Genomic DNA, 18,698 nt, shown 5'->3' on the forward strand with positions numbered 1-18,698 from the left:
ACCCCTCCCCCACCGCTTTAAAACTGGAATCTGTTATGCTTGGCTGTGCTAAAAGCAACAAATGGACCTGCCTGCTCATCCGATAGGCTTGGCCTTCCCCAAATACCTGTTTTACACCTTGGGAAATGGGGGTGGGTGGGACCAGAATAAAGGGTTTGTTTACATTCATTATGTGCAATCAAGTCAGTTTTGACATATAATTTAATGACCCCCAAAATGGCCACTTGTTAACAGTCTCTGGTCATGCAAACTGAGGGTCGCGGCTTCCTATAGTCAATCCATTTCATGATGGGTCTTCCGGTTTCTACTTTCTTCAACGTTTCCTAGCATTATTGTCTTTTCCAGTGACTAAAGTGCAGAAGCTCTAGTTGGCTTCTAGCAGCATAATTACCAGATAAAGGTTTTCTTTATCTGACTTCACAGGCTACTGAGAAGGGTGAGGTGCATCTGGTGTTTCCCTTGTCGAAACAATGTGAGCTAGATTTTTAAAAATGGTTGAGAAAAGGCTGTGCTGAAGAACTTTCTCATTGGGTTGGGTTTTCAAGTATGCTGAAAAGTTGAGGAAATATTCAAGCATTATGGGTAAAATAATGTAAAATTGTAATTATTCATTAAAAGTGGATGGAAGTCAACATTTGTGGGGACAAGATAATTTTTGAAGCTTATACCTTCCCTCACATTGCTCAACTAAAGATGCTCCATTAAAGCATCATTTCTCTAAATAAAAACATGGCCCAAGTTCTATGCAAGTCAACAGAATAATTTTTCCATTGTATTCCAGACTATTCGTGCATACAGAATGTAGCATCATACCATTTCCCCTGTGTTGATTTGTGCTCCCCCCCCCCCCATTTAAAACTATCCCAACAAATTGAAAATCTGGAAAGCAAACAAAATTATTTTAATTCTATGATAATATACTGGATGCAAGTCTATTTATGAAGGTAGATTGTGTTTTATTTTATTTTTTTTACAAAATATGGTCACATTAGATGAACCAGCTGGCAATTACATGAACTGCATTTACATCCTTCTTTACTGCTCCATCTTTGAATCTGGAATTATGAATATTCCATTCTATACTGCGTACAAAATGAATACAAAACCTTGCAATTTTAACTAATCAACGTTGGCTAAGGTATGATACAAATGGTTGAATTTTTAATTTAATGTTTTAAAAATATTCATTTTCCTCTTGTGTGTTGCTAGATCTTATGATCACATGTAGCACAGAGTTGTATCTGCTGCAGATAAACCTTCTTTTAGTTCATTTCAAGCAGCCTGTTTAATGAATAAGAAAGCCCTAAAAGAAGTTTGTATTTGTGGCCCATTCTCTCAGATCCTGACCTCGCTAGTTTTCCCAAGACTGAGCTATGGAGCTCTATGTCAGAGGGATGTTATCTAGCCTAGGTGACTGAAATGTCAGGGGGATGCTATCTAGGTGATTGAGATGTATTCCCAGAACTGTGCTGCTGCTAAGATATATGTAACCAGCCTGCTATATGTATCCACTGCCATCTGCGCATTCTTTCCTTGATCTTTACTTTTGGCTTCACACCCTTGTAGACAACTAGGCTTCCCCCGGTTCTCCTATCCCATTGGAACAATGTTACATTTGTTACCTCATAGGGCAGGAAGCCAGGTGGCTTTCTCTTGCTATCTGCTGGCAACCTTGGGGCACCTTAGCTCCAAAGGCTGTCACAAATTCTTGGGAAAACAGGAGGGGGGGCTCACTCGGGGGATAAAGGGGGCTGTGGATGTCAGCTTCGTGAGAACTGGCTTTACCAGTATGGTGCTTCAATGCCTAATCAATAAATGCTACTTCAGATTCCATTTATTGGCTTAAGAGTCCAAGACCTAATACTCCATATAAAAGAGGCAACTAATCTGCTTATGCAGGTTAGGTTCCCAGTTTACTGTTTTTCCAAATGGTAGGCTATTTATATTCTGTATTTAATGATGTTTATCATGTTACATAAAACCTCTTAGTTTTAACATATCCAGAAAAGTATATACAAGTACACATTTAAATACAAGACCCATTTTAAGGCAGTTGTCAGGCCAAAACTGTCTCAAACTGGCCTTCAGTTTCCATTTTTGCAAGAGAACCATTCTCATGTTACATCTTGCTGTAGATTGACTGATGCTAATGTATACAAATGTATTAATTTTTATTGTTGAGAAGTGTCACTTCAGTGCATTTTTAAAAAAACTAGACAGAGGGGTTGCCATTCTCATTTAAAGTATGTGAATGTGGTTGTGTGAAAGAGGACCTATGCATACAAAAGGGTAAGGCAGTAAATAGCAAATGTATACAATAAATCCAGGCTAGTAACTGAGGGCAGTACCCCAGCAAACAAAATTACCCATTTTTCAGAATGCAAAAATAAACTTGGTAGCAGTTATTCTGCTGTTTGCTTCATGAGTATTTTTTAAATCTCAACAGCTGAACCACTGCAGACATACCCAACTACCCTACTATTCAAACATTTAGAAAAAATGAAATGCTGTTATCAATGAATTTCTTCATAATGGAAAATCAGCGGTATGTGTGTCAATTAAACAGTCACAGTTCTTCTGAGCTCTCTCAGCCCCACCTACTTCACAGGGTGTTTGTTGGGGGCGGGGGGAAGGGAAAGGAGATTGTCAGCCCTTTGAGTCTTCTTACAGGAGAGAAAGAGGGGAAATAAATCCAACTCTTCTTCTTCTCTCTTTTCTGTACGTACAATGCCAACAAGGAGGATGCCTCGCTGAGGGGCGGGGAGTGTGTCTGAGGATGACGACAGTTGGTGCTTCAGACTTCACCTGCCGCCTAAGCCCTAACACTGCCTGGTGCCCCTCCAATTCCCCGCAGCTTACCCAAAGCGCTGAGGCAGCCTGCAGCAGTAGCAACGTGCCAACTAGGACCCCTGCATTGGAAGTAAGCAGGGCAGAGGCGGAGCTACCAGGGGAACTGGGGGTGCACGTTGCAATGGGCGCTCGCCGGGAGGGACACCCCCCCCCCACTTACCTTTGTGAAACAGTGCAGGCCGGAGAAGCGGCCTGTTCCCGTCAGGCTGAAAACGGCCTGTTGGGAACTATACTTCCCAGGAGACCTTGCGAGCCCCAGGGTCTCATGGGAAATGTAGTTCCCACCAGACTGTTTTTAGCCTGAAGGGAACAGTCTGCTTCTCCAGCCTGCACTAAAGTAAGCGGGGGGAGGGGGGGGAAGGGCCCAAGGGTGCCAGGCTGTGGTGGCCAGGCCTGATCCCTCTACCTACCAGCACCAAGCCAGCCACACTCTTGGCTCCCTGGCAGAGGCAGTCATCATCCTTTCCCCGCCTCAATGCGAAGGTGGGGTCGTGGGCTAAGTGGCCAACAGGGGACCCAGCCAGGCCAGGCTGGGAGCCTATGGCCCAATGTGGCTTTGAAGGAAAGGATGCAGGGGATGGGACTGGAAGGAAGGGTGGGGAAAGAGGGGGGGGGGGTAGAAAGGCCGGCAGGAATGAGAGAGGGCTGAGACAGGGAGAGAAGAGGGAGACTTTGAATGAGAGTGAAAGCGTGAGGGGTTTGGGGCCCAGTAGGACCACCCAGTCAGGGCCAAGAGATGTGGTGCCAGGCTATGCCACCCAGCCTGATGGGCAACCCCCTGCCACCCCCTGTAACAAAAGCACCAACAGGACCAAGGCCTGGGCCCCAGGGGGTGGAGCAGAGCACTTGAGCTTACGCCCCACATCACCTGAGGCAAGGATGGGCCGAAGACCACTCGGGTAAGGAGGGACAGCACACTCAGTGAATTTGAACCAGGCAAGGGTGCAGTACCACAGTAGGGTTTGTGGGGGGGAGGGAGGAGCAAATCAACAACAAATGAAATATTAGCAGCTAAAATCACCAGTCCACGGCCATACAGTCTGAAAAACCTACAACAGCCAAATCAAACACTGTTACAAAAAAGCACCCTCACATTTAAAAAAAATATCTTAGGGTCAAAAAAATCGTGAGATTTGCATCATGTCTAAGTCAACAGCCAAATGATGTTATTGATGTTATATTATTTGGACACTCTCAATACTTGTTCTGTTGAAAAAAGAAGTGGAGGTTCTTACTGGCCTCCAAAGTTAAGGGTTTAAAAAACACCTGGAAATAGCCGATAAGGGACTGCATCACAATATCGATTCCAATCCTTGCCATATTTGCTGGAACATCTATGTTCATCCCTAATGCAGCGGTGCACCAGGAGAATTGTCATGTAAATAATGTAGAAATAAGGTAGGATGTGATCAAATCCACAACACAGGCAGTATGACAGGGACCCCAATAAGTCTCCTGTATAGTTAAAATGACGGGCCACTCCCCAAAATCCTGAAGTCAACAACTTGCTATAATGTTTGGTCCCATCAGCTGACATATAGGAGCATTCAATATATTTAGGCTTTGTCCCCCAGATTTTACAGTTTCCATCAGTGCGACGGAAGAGATCTTTCTGATGATTAGTCATTCTGAAGAAATAATAGCCCAACAGTCCCAATAGCAGAATCTCAGCTGTGGTGCTTCTGGAAAGCTGAACAGGGTGGTAGACCAAGTATAATGCCTGAAGAGAAAAAGGGGGAAAGTCTGTCAGTTCCATTTTACTAGCATTCTTAGTTTTTCTTTAAAAAGACACAAGATTATAAATTGAATATTTCCTTCATCAGAGAAAGAACTATAAACACCAGTTTCTATTACAGATCTCTTCTTGAGCACACAGATAAATGACAGATGACTATATCACCCACTTTGCCTCACCAGGTAGTTTAGGGAATTGTGTCAACAGAACTTAAAACATTCAACTGATGTGGGATTTTAAGAATGATAGGGTATGTCCAAAGTGGACCACCTTTACTATAATAAATGTCTTATGACATACTGTGAATAAAACAATACCTGCAGGGTATACATGTAAGGAAGCCAAACACAGTCTCCCCAGCCTAGGTACCATCCAAAATGATCGTGGCAGATGTCAATAGTTTTCAAATACCAGGCTTCATTCCAGAAATAGTCTAGGACATATAGAACCTGAAAATAAAAGATCTGTTTGACTACCATGGTTAATCATAGATGGCATATCATCTGAATTCAGGATTCTTAAACCTGGGCGTAATTAGGCCTTGGAGGGCCTAATTATGAACAAGCTAATTTATGTCTCTACTAAATTAAGCTATTTGTAAATTATTTACTGTGATGCTATCATAATCAATTCTTCCATTTGAGTTTTTGTCCTCCATTATGAATAAGCTTATCTGGCAACTAAGCTTTTCCCCCCCAGGTTGGTACGCAGTAATGTTCCAAGCATAGTGCTGGTATCTGTTAGACAATTCAGAACTGAACAGGCGGATATCTTCTTTGCTAAAGTGTACTAAAGCACCTAACATGGATTCTGCCGAAGCACTCATATTTGTTACCTGTCAGTTTCCTTGCCTCTTTGTCTTTTGTGACTAATGGACAGGCCCGGGTTCTGGGCGTATAAGACACAGTCTTTAAACTGAGAAGGAGGTTGGAAGTTGTAGTGGGGGATAAAACTGCTGTAACAAGCACCCGAACATACGGCTTCAGGAAAGAAACTGACATACAGAGAAGCATTTTTAGTGGAGATTGAACAAGCATTGCTGACCGGTCCATTGAGACAATATGTTCTTGCCAATTCAATCCCTTAACTTGGGGGAGAATGAAACTCAGCAAGTTAAAGGATCACATCTAACAAAGTCAAACAGTTCCAGGAAAAGATACTGAACACTTTAAAAATAACTGCTTTTTGAACTAGTTCAGCATGGATTTAACGGGACACATTACTCCAACAATAAAAATATTTCTCCAACTGTAAAAACATAGGCTTCCCTGTAATGCTGAGTGCCAGTAGTCTCTTACAACAGGAGAGAATTGTATCAAGCCATATCCAGCAAAAGCTTTGAGTGTTGTTCTTGGGAAGCAAAAGTGAGAAAGATGAACCTGATCTCACTTGCAGGTAACACCATGAGAAACTAAGTCTTTGAGATGAGCAAAGCCATTTTGGATCAAGCAGTTGCAGAAATTAAAGCGAGCCCATACTGTATACTTCAGTTGGTTGAATTAAAAGGCACTGCCGGTTGTGCACAATTTATTGAATATACTTGGTATCTGAAAAGCAACCTCTCTTAGTTTCTGATCACAATTACACAAGATGATGTGTTCAAGATACTGGAGAGTTTTATTTCATGCAAGTAGCTGGACTAGGCAGTTAATTGGCATACGCACCGGTGGGATACCATCTATGATGTATATTTGTACGGGGTTCTGAGTAGTTGTAATACAAATGGCCACCCATGCCATATTTACCAACTTTGTGCTGCCGTGATATGTTCCAGCCACGATGATATTTTGCCCAGTCTCATCAATGTCTGTTTTGAGATTGCTAAATTGTTAATTGTATCTGAGGCAGTGCCACAAAAAATTCAGTTATGAGACTGAAGGAAACTTGGTTACTCCTGTTCCACACAGACATCGATTAATTGTCACCAGGGAAACTCTTAGCCATATTGTCGAAGGCTTTCACGGCTGGCTTCAACTGGTTCTGCTGGGTTTTCCAGGCTGTGTGGCCATGCTCTGGTGGATTTTGTTCCTAACATTTCGCCTGCATCTGTGGCTAGCATCTTCAGAGGTGTATCACAGAGAAAAGTCTGTTTCACACTGTGTCTAAGTGAGAAGGGAAAGTTTAGTGTGGTATATTGTCCATGTCCCAGGGTGGGGAAGCAATCATTAAGTGTTTGGGTGGAACTTGCTGTACAGAGGTGTGGCTGAGTGCATTGTATTGCGGGTGGGGTTATTAGTCCATTTTTTAAGTACTGGGAGCTTAACCATCTTGAAAAATCTGCAGTTGCAGAACATGTGTTAAACAAAACTGGACGTAATATTTTATTTGAGAACACTGACATTCTGGACAATTCAGAAGCTTACTATGTCAGACTGCACAGGGGAGCCATTGAAATTCACAAACACCAGGACAACTCAATAAGAAAGAAGAGACGTTAAAAATTAGCAAAGCCTGGCTCCCAGTACTTAAAAAATGGACTGATAGCCCCACCCATGGCCAATACAATGCACTCAATACACCTCTGTACAGCAAGTTGTCACCCAAACGCTTAATGATTAGCCACCCAGGGACATGGACGATATACCACACTAAACGCCCTTCTCCTTAGACTGGTCAGTCAGACCAGAGCGAACTGTGATACACCTCTGAAGATGCCAGCCACAGACCACGGCCACACAGCCCGGAAAACCCACCAGAACCTAGTTGGAGAGAAGAAATCACCCCTGGAAAGGGGGAGAAGTCCTAAAGAGTCAAAATTTCACATCAACACAACATAACATACGTTGATCTTTGCCAGCTTTTGAATTAATTAGTTAAATCTATCTCTATGAGAAAATAAGATGGACTGTTCTTATAGTTCAAGTCCTCTGCAAGCTACATGACACCACTGAAGTGTTAATTTGTTGATGATTTTACTAAGCACTTATTCCCTATAACAGAGTCTACTGGCAGATACTTATCTTAATGACTCCTACTTAGAGCATTGATATCACACAGGAAGTAGGGCTGAGGAAAAGTCTCCCACTTTCCATCTTTCCTCTAAATAGGCATTGGGTGTGTTATGTACCCCACTCCGAAAGCATGAGTAGCAACCCATGTAATAGACATATAAAAATAGGAAGTCACAGGATTATACTGGACATTTACTGCAACTCCATATAGGTCACAGAATATTTTCTTTTAGTTCCAGATTTTTATGTTAATCTACATTGTAATGAGTGTGCTTACCTGAAGAGCATTGATGAGATTCATAGAATTGGTTACTTGACCATACAATTCCTCATGTTTAGATTCAAAGGAGTGGTTAATAATAGTCCATGCTACAATGCCTGGGCGACCGTTGAAAAACAGTTTGAAGTCAAACCACTTTCCTAAACGAGGATTAAATTCAATCCCCATCATGAAGTCATAAAAGAAGTTACCAGTGTATTTGCTAAAATGGTATATAAAAAAACAAACACAAAAATTAAGATCAATTTTTACAACTATATTCACAAAACAAAGTTGAAAAATAGCAGCTTTTAGAAAACAAAAGTGGGGCAATATAAGTGCCAACATACCAGTCTTCTGCATTAGTCGGGAACCAGCGGGCTTTCACAAATACAAATATAGATACTGCATAGCCAAGAATATTTGCACACCATAGAAGTGGAATCCAGTTGTCAAAAATGATGGTGGGTGAGAACCAGTGGAAGTAGTAAGCGTTTGCAAACCAAAAGGCACTTGTGATAAGCCAGGCTTGAAGTCCATTGACCTCATACTTAAGTGTGACACCTGAAAAGCAAAAGTTACATGGATCAGTTCAGCAAAGACACCAAATGAGAAAGCTGCAGCATTGGATCAGTTGGATCCTTCCAACTAGCACTCAGTGGGCCCATCCTCCGTACCGTTGTTGAGATAGTGTAATGTGGAGCAGTTCCAGGCTTTCTTGCAGGATGCACTGGTCCTGGACCCATTTCAATCTGGCTTCTGCCCTGGCTGTGGGACCATCATGATATTTTGGTTCACTGCCTCGCAGACTCTGGGATACACAGGTCAGCTTTGTAGTAGCCTTAGTAGCCTTGTAGTAGCTGTGCTAATTTCTCCATGGTCGGGCACTGCCAGTGGCACTGACTCCATGTAGAATGCCAAATCAAGTTCAAGGTTCTGGGGCTAACATTCAAAGTCCTAAATGGTCTGGGCCTTCATATCTGTGGCACAGCTCTCTCAATACATTCTCAAAGAATGTTACACCCAGCTAACACCTTGCTAATGATCCCTGGCCTGAAATCTGTCTGTCTGTCCCTGACAAGGGCCAGAGCCTTTCCAGTTCTGGCCTCAGACTGGTGGAAAACTCTGTCAAGTGTGACCAGGCCCTGTGAGACCTGGTTCAATTTTGCAGGTCCTGTAAGAGGGAGCTGTTCCATCAGTTTTATGGTTGAGGACAGGAATAGTATTCCATCTTCTGGCCTTCCCTCTTCCCCTTCCTCCTCCCCCTTTTCTGCCCTTCCTGTGTTCCCAGTACTGGCGTAAATTGTGGTTTTAAGGCATGTTTTTAATTTAACTATTATCCATTAGCAGAGATTATAGCATCATGATACAGTGCTTTTATTATTTCATTGTTATCAGTGATGTTGTATGCCACCCTGAGCCCGCATAGGGAAGGGCAGCTTACAAAATGGATAAAATAAATAAAAATAAATGCAAGATACTTTCCAGGCTTTTATCAGCAAAAAAGAAAGTCTCCTATCCTGAAGAATTTACATTAGACAACAGATGTGAATGCAGTTACCTGTACTTAAGCTTGCCTAAGAGGACGAAGGGTATTGCCAAAGGCTTCCTAGCAAAAATAGGTCTAAAGCTGTTGAATATGGACAGAGCTAGCACCATGAAGTTCTAAGGAGAACAGCCAAATATATTCAAAGGTACATGTTTTGAACAGTTAGAAAGTCAGAGTAGCAGTAGCAAAGCAGGGGTGATGTAGAAGTAAAGCAAACAGACAGGGTTGGACAAACCCATACGAACCCCACACACTGGCTCCCAGCATTATTTGTGATCTGAACTTCCGTGCAAATTTTGATAAACATTCCTCACCAAAGTCTTCTCAGTGAAACTCAAGCAGACACATTTAGAATCCTGCATACAGTTCACGCTGCACCAAAGATCAGCATTCCATTTCCTGTGTTAACATGTAGGTCACCTTGGTGGTAAGGGAACACCCACTAAGTGACTGAGAAGAGTTTTGCAATCGAATGTCAAATGTGGACCTTGGTAAAGTTAGAAACAGTTGTGAAACAACAACAGTGAAGCATGAACTTACCAGCAGGTGTTACTGCACCTTCTTGCAATCCTCCTCGATACCAAGGAATTATCTTGTGGGCAAAGTCAGGAAGCATGTACAAAATTGCCTGTAACATAATGAATTTATGAGCAAACAATCAGAATAGACATCCAGAAATCTGGAACATAATATTGCCTCTAGATATCCCATTATCTCTCCTCACTCCTGCCCTCCAACCCTCACAGCTGCTCCGATACACTTATCCTGTAACTCTAAGAATGGTCCAGGGGTTGAAAAGACCTGCTGAAAGAGAGCACAGTGAAAAACAATCTTGCCATTGGTGAGTGATTTTGTGGAGCACAGGTAATATCCATGGATTTTTTATTCAAATCCCCTTCTTTCTTAAAAGTAAAAGGTTTCAAGTATAATCGTGCATGCTTCACATACTGAACAAATTAACCTCTTGTGATAAAGATAAATGCAGGTGTTTAAATTTAAAGTTTGAAGATACAATCTTATGAATACTGGAGAAAGGATAGTTTTGGGTCAAATACTAAAGAGAAATTAATCATATTGCATTAGTATAATTGGGAGGTGGGGGATGGATGGGAAAGAAAGGGATGTTCACCACGCTGGAGAGAGGCTCAAACAGTACTTGGGCCAGTTTTGTGACTGCAGAAGAGTTGCCAGAAGTACTCATCCCACCAAGTGAGGTTCCCCATCATTAAACATTTCTGGGTTGTGAAAAAATTATCACAGACCTCTAGAATTATCCACTACACAAAATGGAAATTAGTAGAAGAAGATAGTATGGCTGGGTGAGGGTATGATGTATGTTTTAAATTATGCTATCCATGTATGTTCTTATGTTGTTTTTATGGCCTCAGTAGAGCTCACTAAAGCTCAGGATGAAAATAAAATATGTCTTTCATCCTTGACAATTAATTAACTATCTAAAGAAATAGTAGTTACACCACTCTTTTAATTGTGAATGTGCCATCAAGATTTATTTTGAAATGCACTTGTTGCTTACAAACATTTGGGAACCAATCATATTATCTAGAGGACAATCACAGGTTAAAGTTAGAAAGATTTATCTCAGTTTTAACTTCAACTATCTCTAGAAGAAAAGTCATGTAATGGGTAAATAAGATTTCTGTGGTAGCTTGATGAAAAAAAATATGCTGGGGGGGCACGTTTCCAAACGTTTCATAGCATCCTGAGACAGCTGGTTGAAGTCTAATTTTCCTTAAATTTCAGGAATAAACTTTGAGAAATGTTAAAAGGCTGAAATTTTTATTGTACGAGTTTATCCTATGACATTAGCATTTGTACTTATTTTTTAAATTGTTGTTGAATAAATAAGTTATATCTATTTCAATTGTTGGTTATGATTGAACACTTAAGGTCCAGTCCAAGAAGAAGTTGGGTGTGTGTGTGTGAATCTGCCTATGGAAACAGTGTAAGGCTGCACTGGTGGATTTGCCCTTCCTGGGGTACTTACCTCAGTGGAGGGGCAAATGTGCCGGCAGGTGGCCACTGTGGCCCTTCATGGTGGCCAGACATGGTGCAGAGTGCTGAATCAGTGGTTCCTGCACCCCTGCATAGCAGGGGTGTTCCAGAGGCGTGGCTGGGGGACATCAGTCAACTTCCGCCCAGCTTTTGCCCGCCAGCATGCCAGTGCTGGGGTCTTGGATTTATGCCACCCAGTGGAGGGCTTTTCAGCAGTAGGGAGGCTTTTTGTTGTGCTGCCAAGAAGCCTTCTGGCTCTGGATTGGGCTGCTCGACTCACCCATCCCATTGGACTATAAAAGATTAATCTCCCTCAGTGAATTTTATCTTACATAGATCCAATGTGGTGTCAACCAGCCTGCAATCTTAATACATACAGGTACTAGCCTCAGGCTGCTTGCTCTCATGCCATGGTCTTGTCCTTACAGGGATGCAGTCCTGCAGTTGGGTTAGCTCCCCTAAAGACCGGTGGGTATGCAAATTGCTTGCTAGCATAAGACCATGGCATGAGAGCAAGCAGCCTGAGGCTAGTCCATGTATGCATTGACTAAGACTGCAGGTCTGGTTTTACCAGCTTTAAGGGAGATAAGAGTAACTATTACAAAATCCAAACTTCACATACACGCTACAGGGGTCAGTGCTATCAGTCACAGACCAGGAAAGGGATTTAGGCGTCTTAGTTGATAGTTCCATGGGAATGTCAACTCAATGCATGGCAGCTGTGAAAAAGGCAAACTCTATGTTGGGGATAATTAGGAAAGGAATTGAGAATAAAACTGCAAAGATTGTCATGCCCTTATATAAAGCCGTGGTGCGACCGCACTTGGAGTACTGTGTTCAGTTCTGGTCGCCACATCTCAAAAAGGATATTGAAGAGATAGAAAAAGTGCAGAGAAGGGCAACGAGGATGATTGAGGGACTGGAGCACCTTCCTTATGAGGAGAGGCTGCAGCGTTTGGGACTCTTTAGCTTGGAGAGGAGACGTCTGAGGGGGGATATGATTGAAGTCTATAAAATTATGCATGGGGTAGAAAATGTTGACAGAGAGAAATTTTTCTCTCTTTCTCACAATACTAGAACCAGGGGGCATTCATTGAAAATGCTGGGGGGAAGAATTAGGACTAATAAAAGGAAACACTTCTTCATGCAACGTGTGATTGGTGTTTGGAATATGCTGCCACAGGAGGTGGTGATGGCCACTAACCTGGATAGCTTTAAAAGGGGCTTGGACAGATTTATGGAGGAGAAGTCGATTTATGGCTACCAATCTTGATCCTCTTGATCTGAGATTGCAAATGCCTTAACAGTCCAGGTGCTTGGGAGCAACAGCCGCAGAAGGCCATTGCGTTCACATCCTGCATGTGAGCTCCCAAAGGCACCTGGTGGGCCACTGCGAGTAGCAGAAAGCTGGACTAGATGGACTCTGGTCTGATCCAGCTGGCTTGTTCTTATGTTCTTATGTTCTTAAGATTTCTTCACAGAGAAGCAGTTGCAAGAAGTGTGAAACATACTTGTAAGAATGTGGGAGTCAGATGTAATCCAAGACGGAATAGTGTGGACCCATTGTAAGTGATACTATCTTATTTTGAAATTATTTTGAGAATGAAGGTAATTATGAAGTTGTGGCATGTATAATGATGAGGCGTATTTTTTGTAACTGGTAATTGGGCTTGGGTGATTGCTTGGGCCATTGATCAGGTTTACCAACACAACATATTCACAAGGTTTTTTTTTTAATTGAGTTTTACTAAGTTTTGAAAATTACTTTCTGATTATATTCTGATTGGACACTTGAGACTGCAGAGTTCATATCCTACAGCAATTCAACAAAGAACCCTCATACACATACCTGAAAAATTACCCAAGAAATATAGAGGCTTGCAGCTTTCCAGGTCAGTGATGGTGTCTTGTTCCAGATATCTAAGAGGTGGGTTTTCCCAGTGAAAATTTCAATAGCTGGTGTAGTTAAGGAGCAGTTGTACTGATCACATGACATTATAAAATAATACACAATGAGGGGTGCAAACAGGAGTAGAAAAATGACAGATGACAGGGAAATCCAGTCAACGCTCCTGAAACAGAGACATGGAAGATTTATTGCACAAAAGGAAGAGTTGCAGATATACAAAGTGTTCCATTTATTATACATTTCAGTTTGTAAAGTTTCTTCTTGTGATTTGTGACTACAATAACATTGGCCCACTGTGTCCAATGTTATTCAATCATTATTTAAACATATATAGAGAAGCAGTGCATCTTCATTTTTGGGGAAGGCTGATAACTTCATATATGTAAGTAAAAGTCTTAAGTAAAAGCAGTCGCGTGTCCTGGGCCCGCTCCGTTGGGATCACATGGGGTGGAAAATTGCCCCTCATATCCCTCCCGCTTCCCCCTCATCCCACTTTGCTAGGCCCAGCAGAAGCCACTGCTGGGTGCCCCTACCTGACCCACCAGCCAGGATTCGCAACCCAGAGCAGCCTGGCGGGGCTGGGCAGTGGCCCAGCTAGACTGCTTTTTCAGCTGGCTGAACTTGTGGGGGGCCACGGGGGGGATGCCCCCCGCTCTTTGCAGCCAGCTGAACTAAGGTAAGTGAGGAGTGTAGGGCCCGGGCACCATTCTGCCCCAGGCGCCATTTTCCCCACTACACCACTGAGTAAAAGTCTTTAACCATATTATGTATATAGAACTATCACTCAAAACCTTCTCATAATGCAGTGACAGAATTTAGTAAAAGAGGTCAGGTGTATTAACAACATCTATTGAAAGTGTTAAAGATACTGTGGGGATCCACTGGGGTCTAATTCTGACCCTCCTGTCCCTTCCTGGGCAGCGGAATGCCTGTCCCTGCATCCGGTCGTGGGGGTGCTGTGCAAGTTGGCTAGATAGCTAGCTTTTTGAGCCATAGGATTAAAGCTGGCTCACTGCCCCAGACGCCCCATCCCTCCTCGCTCAGTCTTTTTGAGCACACACCCCTCTTACAAGCTGTCCCTGTGCTGCTCGCCTCTGGGCTTGCCCCTCAGGGTGCCGTGCAGGCTCCCCGAGGAACTCTAACTCCCATTGTCATTTGCTTGGCTGCTCCCCCTTCTTCCACCCCCCTAAGTCTCCATGCAGGGTAAGTCTGGGGCCAAGGGTAGGGTCGGGGCTGTCATGCCCGTCCCCAGACAGATATCATCATCCGATATTTCTTTCCTCTAATGCAATTTCACCAAATATTATTACAGTATCAAGAATTATTATTGATACCTTGATTCATTCTTGCTAATCTAAGCAGGGAGTTTAAAATACAAAAGCAACAAACACATTGCAGGTGCAGAGTCCTCTTTGCAGCCTTTTCCACACACATTTTCTTTCTGCTAAGTTAACAGACACTTCTTGGCCTTTTGGCTAAAATCGAGTGTAATGTAGTCACTAAATTCAAATTTGTAAAATTTTCACTGTGTGTTAAGCAAAGACATAAACCTCCATAAGTATTCAGGATGTAATGTAAGGTGATCTTGCATCTGGACTTGTACTAAAGTCTACCAGTTAGAGAGGGTGTTCCACAGACTTCTAAAAGAAGCTCTCAGTATTATCTGTTCATTTTGTTACCACTCTGATAACTTTGATGCATATAAAATAATACCCCAATGGACACAAAAAACATTTGTTTCCCTTCTCTGCTCCACTGATCTTACATACACTGAAAGGCCTTAATTTGCTCCAGGTGAAACGAATGGGCTTATGTTACCTTTTAAATTGGAAATTAAAGATTTAGGGCACCCTGGTACTCTGACCCCTTATTTCTCTACTTTGAGTAGATAGTTTTGTAAAGTAGCTGAAGTTATCACACAAAGACATTAACAGTAGCTAGAATCTCTTACCAAGCTCTTCCCCATTGTGCTTGAGAAGCTCCAGCTCCATTCACTGAATGTTTACTTTTTGGTCCATCGGGACATTTTGGTTCCTTATGAGTTGCCATTGCAACCTATTGGCAGAAAAGAGAATAGAACATTTAAACGATTATTATTAAATGGGGGGGGGGAGGGATTCTGAAGCAAGAAAATTAAAATTTTAAGACTTGTATAGATTATGCAAAGTTTGATTTTTGCACAACCTGCTAGTCATGGGGAGGTGAAATTAAATATATGAATAACTATGAGGGAAAACATCCTGTTAGTGCAGGGGTAGGGAACCTGCGGCTCTCCAGATGTTCAGGAACTACAATTCCCATCAGCCCCTACTAGCATGGCCAATTGGCCATGCTGACAGAGGCTGATGGGAATTGTAGTTCCTGAACATCTGGAGAGCCGCAGGTTCCCTACACCTGTTTTAGTGTTTCCTTCAGCTTCGGATTTTTTTGCTAAACTTTGTCCTCATATTGTTATCCACAAATGCTACTGCGGTGAAAATGTACTTTGAATGTAGTTTACAAGCTAACATTAGAAAAGAATAACTGGTAGGATTTCTTCTATGATGTACAGAAAAAACAAGAATTGCCCCCAACCCCCGACTTGGATTATGATTTCCATTAACATTTAACACAACAAATAATCCTTACACTTAAGGATATAGTCTAACTCAGTGGTTCCCAAACTTATTTGGCCTACCGCCCCCTTTCCAGAAAAAATATTACTTAGCACCCCCGGAAATTAATTTTTTAAAATTTTTTAATAGCAATTAAACAGAAAGATATATGTATTAATGTTTCTACCTGTGGCCATCACCGCCCCCCTGGATCGCTGAAGCACCCACCAGGGGGCGGTGGCGCCCACTTTGGGAATCACTGTTCTAACTCCTTCCCGGCTATTTGACCCAGTCTCAGCTGCCTTCTGATTTCTTGGTTGAAGTCTTTCTTTCAGTTTATGATGGGCCCAAGAAATAGAAAATCTTTTAACAAATTCAATTTCTTCATTGTCAGCTTTAAAGTTGTGAAATTCTCCAGTGGTCATTACTTTTGTCCTCTTGATGTACAACTGTAATCCTGCAACTAACAACAGTCGTTTCAAGTCTGTGATGGCATCTGCATACATCTGTGTTCATCCTCCAAATTTTCATTTCACTTCCATTGAAATCTCATCCAGCTTTCCTTTTGCTATATTCTGCATACAGACTGAAGAAACAGGGAGATACATCCTTGTCTGACACCTTTGGAAACCACTCTGTTTCTCCATATTGTTTCTTAACAGAGCCTCTTCTCTGGATTACAGATTGTGCATTGAAACTATCAGATGCTGTGGCACACTTATTTAAACCTTTTTAAACCCAACCACAGTTTTTCATGATCCATACAGTCAAAAGCTTTTATAATCTATGAAACATAAGCTGAAATTCTCTTGTATGTTCCAGTAACCACTGTTAATTTGCTATGATTTCTAGAGCTTCCTTCTTTTCAGAATCCAGCTTAAACACCTGGCATTTCTCGTTCCATATATGGCAACAGCCTCTGTTTTAAAATTTTGAGCATCACTTTACTTGTGTGAGAAATTAATGAAGATATTTTGATAGTTACTGCAGTCTTTAATGTTGCCTTTTTTGAAATTGGAATGTAGATTGACCTGTTTCGGTCTGTGTGCCATTGTTTTGTTTTCCATATTGGTTAGCAGATTCTTGTCAAACATTTGATAGACGATTTCTGTGGCTTGGAATTGCTGTATGGATATCGCACCTGTTTCTAGTGGTTTGTTTTTCTCAATTACTCTCAGTGCAGCTTTCACATCACTGTAGGTTCTTCAAAATATTCTTCTTAGAAGGAATCTGTCAGCTTTCATGTCTTTTGTACAGGTCTTCAGTGTATTGTTCCCACCTTTTCTTCAATTTGTCCTGTTCTGTTAATGTAATTCCGTGTTGATCTTGCAGTGTGCCTAACTTACTTATATTGCTAGATGGTTCTTCCTATGAATAGCAGAGATACAGTAAGTTGTCACAAGACAAAAGCATTTTTCAACAGCAGCGTTGCAGCTCTGAATACCCTTTCAAAATGTCTTGTCTGATCTGTTGCTTACCAGTATTTTACAATTTGCTGAAAGCAAGCTATAACTTCCCCTCTTTCAGTAATGTGATTGCTGGTTGTTTAGATCAATTGTTGGTTATTCTTTGGTTATTGCAAATTTTGTTTACTTTCTGGCTATTTTCAATGCTGTTTACCATTTTACTGAGCGCTCTTTCAGGCTGGCTTCTTATAGTTATAATTTTTTAAACTTGTATCATGTTTTGTTCTTGTTTTTAAATTGTTACTAACCATTCCAAGGATCCTTTGGAAGGTAAGGGTGAAGTTTAAATTACCGCATTATTTTTTCCTATGGGTAAATATTTTTTTGCATTGTTGTTATGTATTACATTGGTTTTTGCGCTCTCTTCTCATTTTGTAATCACAAAAGGAAAGCAAATTAAACAAAGACACAGAACTCAGATTTTGCAATTCATTCATTCTTCCCCCCCCCTTTCCCCCTGCTAAACTCCACAGTTTTCTGGTCAGATCAGATTAAGTCATCTGGTTTCTTGTACTACTTTCCCTTGTAAAAAATAATAACCATTTAAGTCTGATCCGTAAAGAAGGATTTGAATCAGTTCAACGTACATCACCGACACTTATTTCTACCTCTGAACATGATGACAGGCTCTACTGTATCAAAGCCTGCAGATAAATCCGATAAGAGCAATGTAGAGTCTTGGCCTATGTCCACACTCAGCTGGAGGTCACCAAGAAGACCTGGGGTTGGTTTGCTACTGCTCTTTCAGTCACTTTGCTCAGAAAGGGTAAATTAGAGACCAGGCAATAATTGGCAACATTATTTTTCTGCAGTGATGGTTTTTCAAGTAGCAAGCAAATAACCACCTCTTCATTTGGCCGAGGGAAGTATGTATGATTCAGTTATATCTAGGGTAATAAAGTTGTTGCACTTATGATTTAGTTACACTTGCAGTTGTAAAGTTGCTGAGTTTGTTATTAATATTTACCACCTTGAAAACTGTAATACCTTAAATGTTTTTTTTAATTTCAGAATTCCTTATCAAGCTACAACAGTACTATCATTTACTGACCTGAATCCCATCCCTCACACAGCTCTTCGACTAAAGAAGATAATTCAGGACAGATCTATGTAGCTAGTGTTTGGTTGAATTACATGAGAACCACAGATAAATTAATGGATAGGGTCTGCTTGGAATAGCCATGGTTGGACCACCAGTTTAATATGATTGCTTCACCCAGGAATTATTTAATTTGATAAACATCAGTTTAAAGAATCCTCTCTCTCATATTTTCCTATGCATCACCCCAAGCACAGGCCCGTGCATACAGATATGAGATATCATACTAGGGGCAAGAAGTCCACATGAAAAAGCCTTGTATATGTACTCCCA

General features: G+C 41.6%; 1 protein-coding gene across 4 annotated transcripts in view; it reads right to left on the bottom strand.

Annotated features, from left to right (window-relative positions):
* Positions 1–935: 935 nt before the first annotated feature.
* DHCR7 (7-dehydrocholesterol reductase) overlaps positions 936–18,698 on the bottom strand; it is a 29,342-nt gene continuing 11,579 nt past the window's right edge. For 2 of the 4 annotated variants that reach the window (XM_048485092.1, XM_048485094.1), the window contains exons 2-8: positions 15,218–15,321; positions 13,207–13,429; positions 9,885–9,972; positions 8,146–8,359; positions 7,814–8,018; positions 4,903–5,034; positions 936–4,570 (exon numbers count right to left, since the gene is read on the bottom strand). In XM_048485092.1, coding sequence (XP_048341049.1) covers positions 4,106–4,570; positions 4,903–5,034; positions 7,814–8,018; positions 8,146–8,359; positions 9,885–9,972; positions 13,207–13,429; positions 15,218–15,315 — 1,425 coding nt within the window. In that variant the 5' untranslated portion in view covers positions 15,316–15,321 and the 3' untranslated portion in view covers positions 936–4,105. Of the gene's footprint in view, positions 4,571–4,902; positions 5,035–7,813; positions 8,019–8,145; positions 8,360–9,884; positions 9,973–13,206; positions 13,430–15,217; positions 15,322–16,047; positions 17,229–18,698 lie in introns of all 4 variants that reach the window. The other 2 variants (XM_048485093.1, XM_048485091.1) reach the window with 2 other exon arrangements.

The sequence above is a fragment of the Sphaerodactylus townsendi genome, linkage group LG02, assembly GCF_021028975.2.
Source record: "Sphaerodactylus townsendi isolate TG3544 linkage group LG02, MPM_Stown_v2.3, whole genome shotgun sequence".
Lineage (NCBI taxonomy): Eukaryota > Metazoa > Chordata > Lepidosauria > Squamata > Sphaerodactylidae > Sphaerodactylus > Sphaerodactylus townsendi.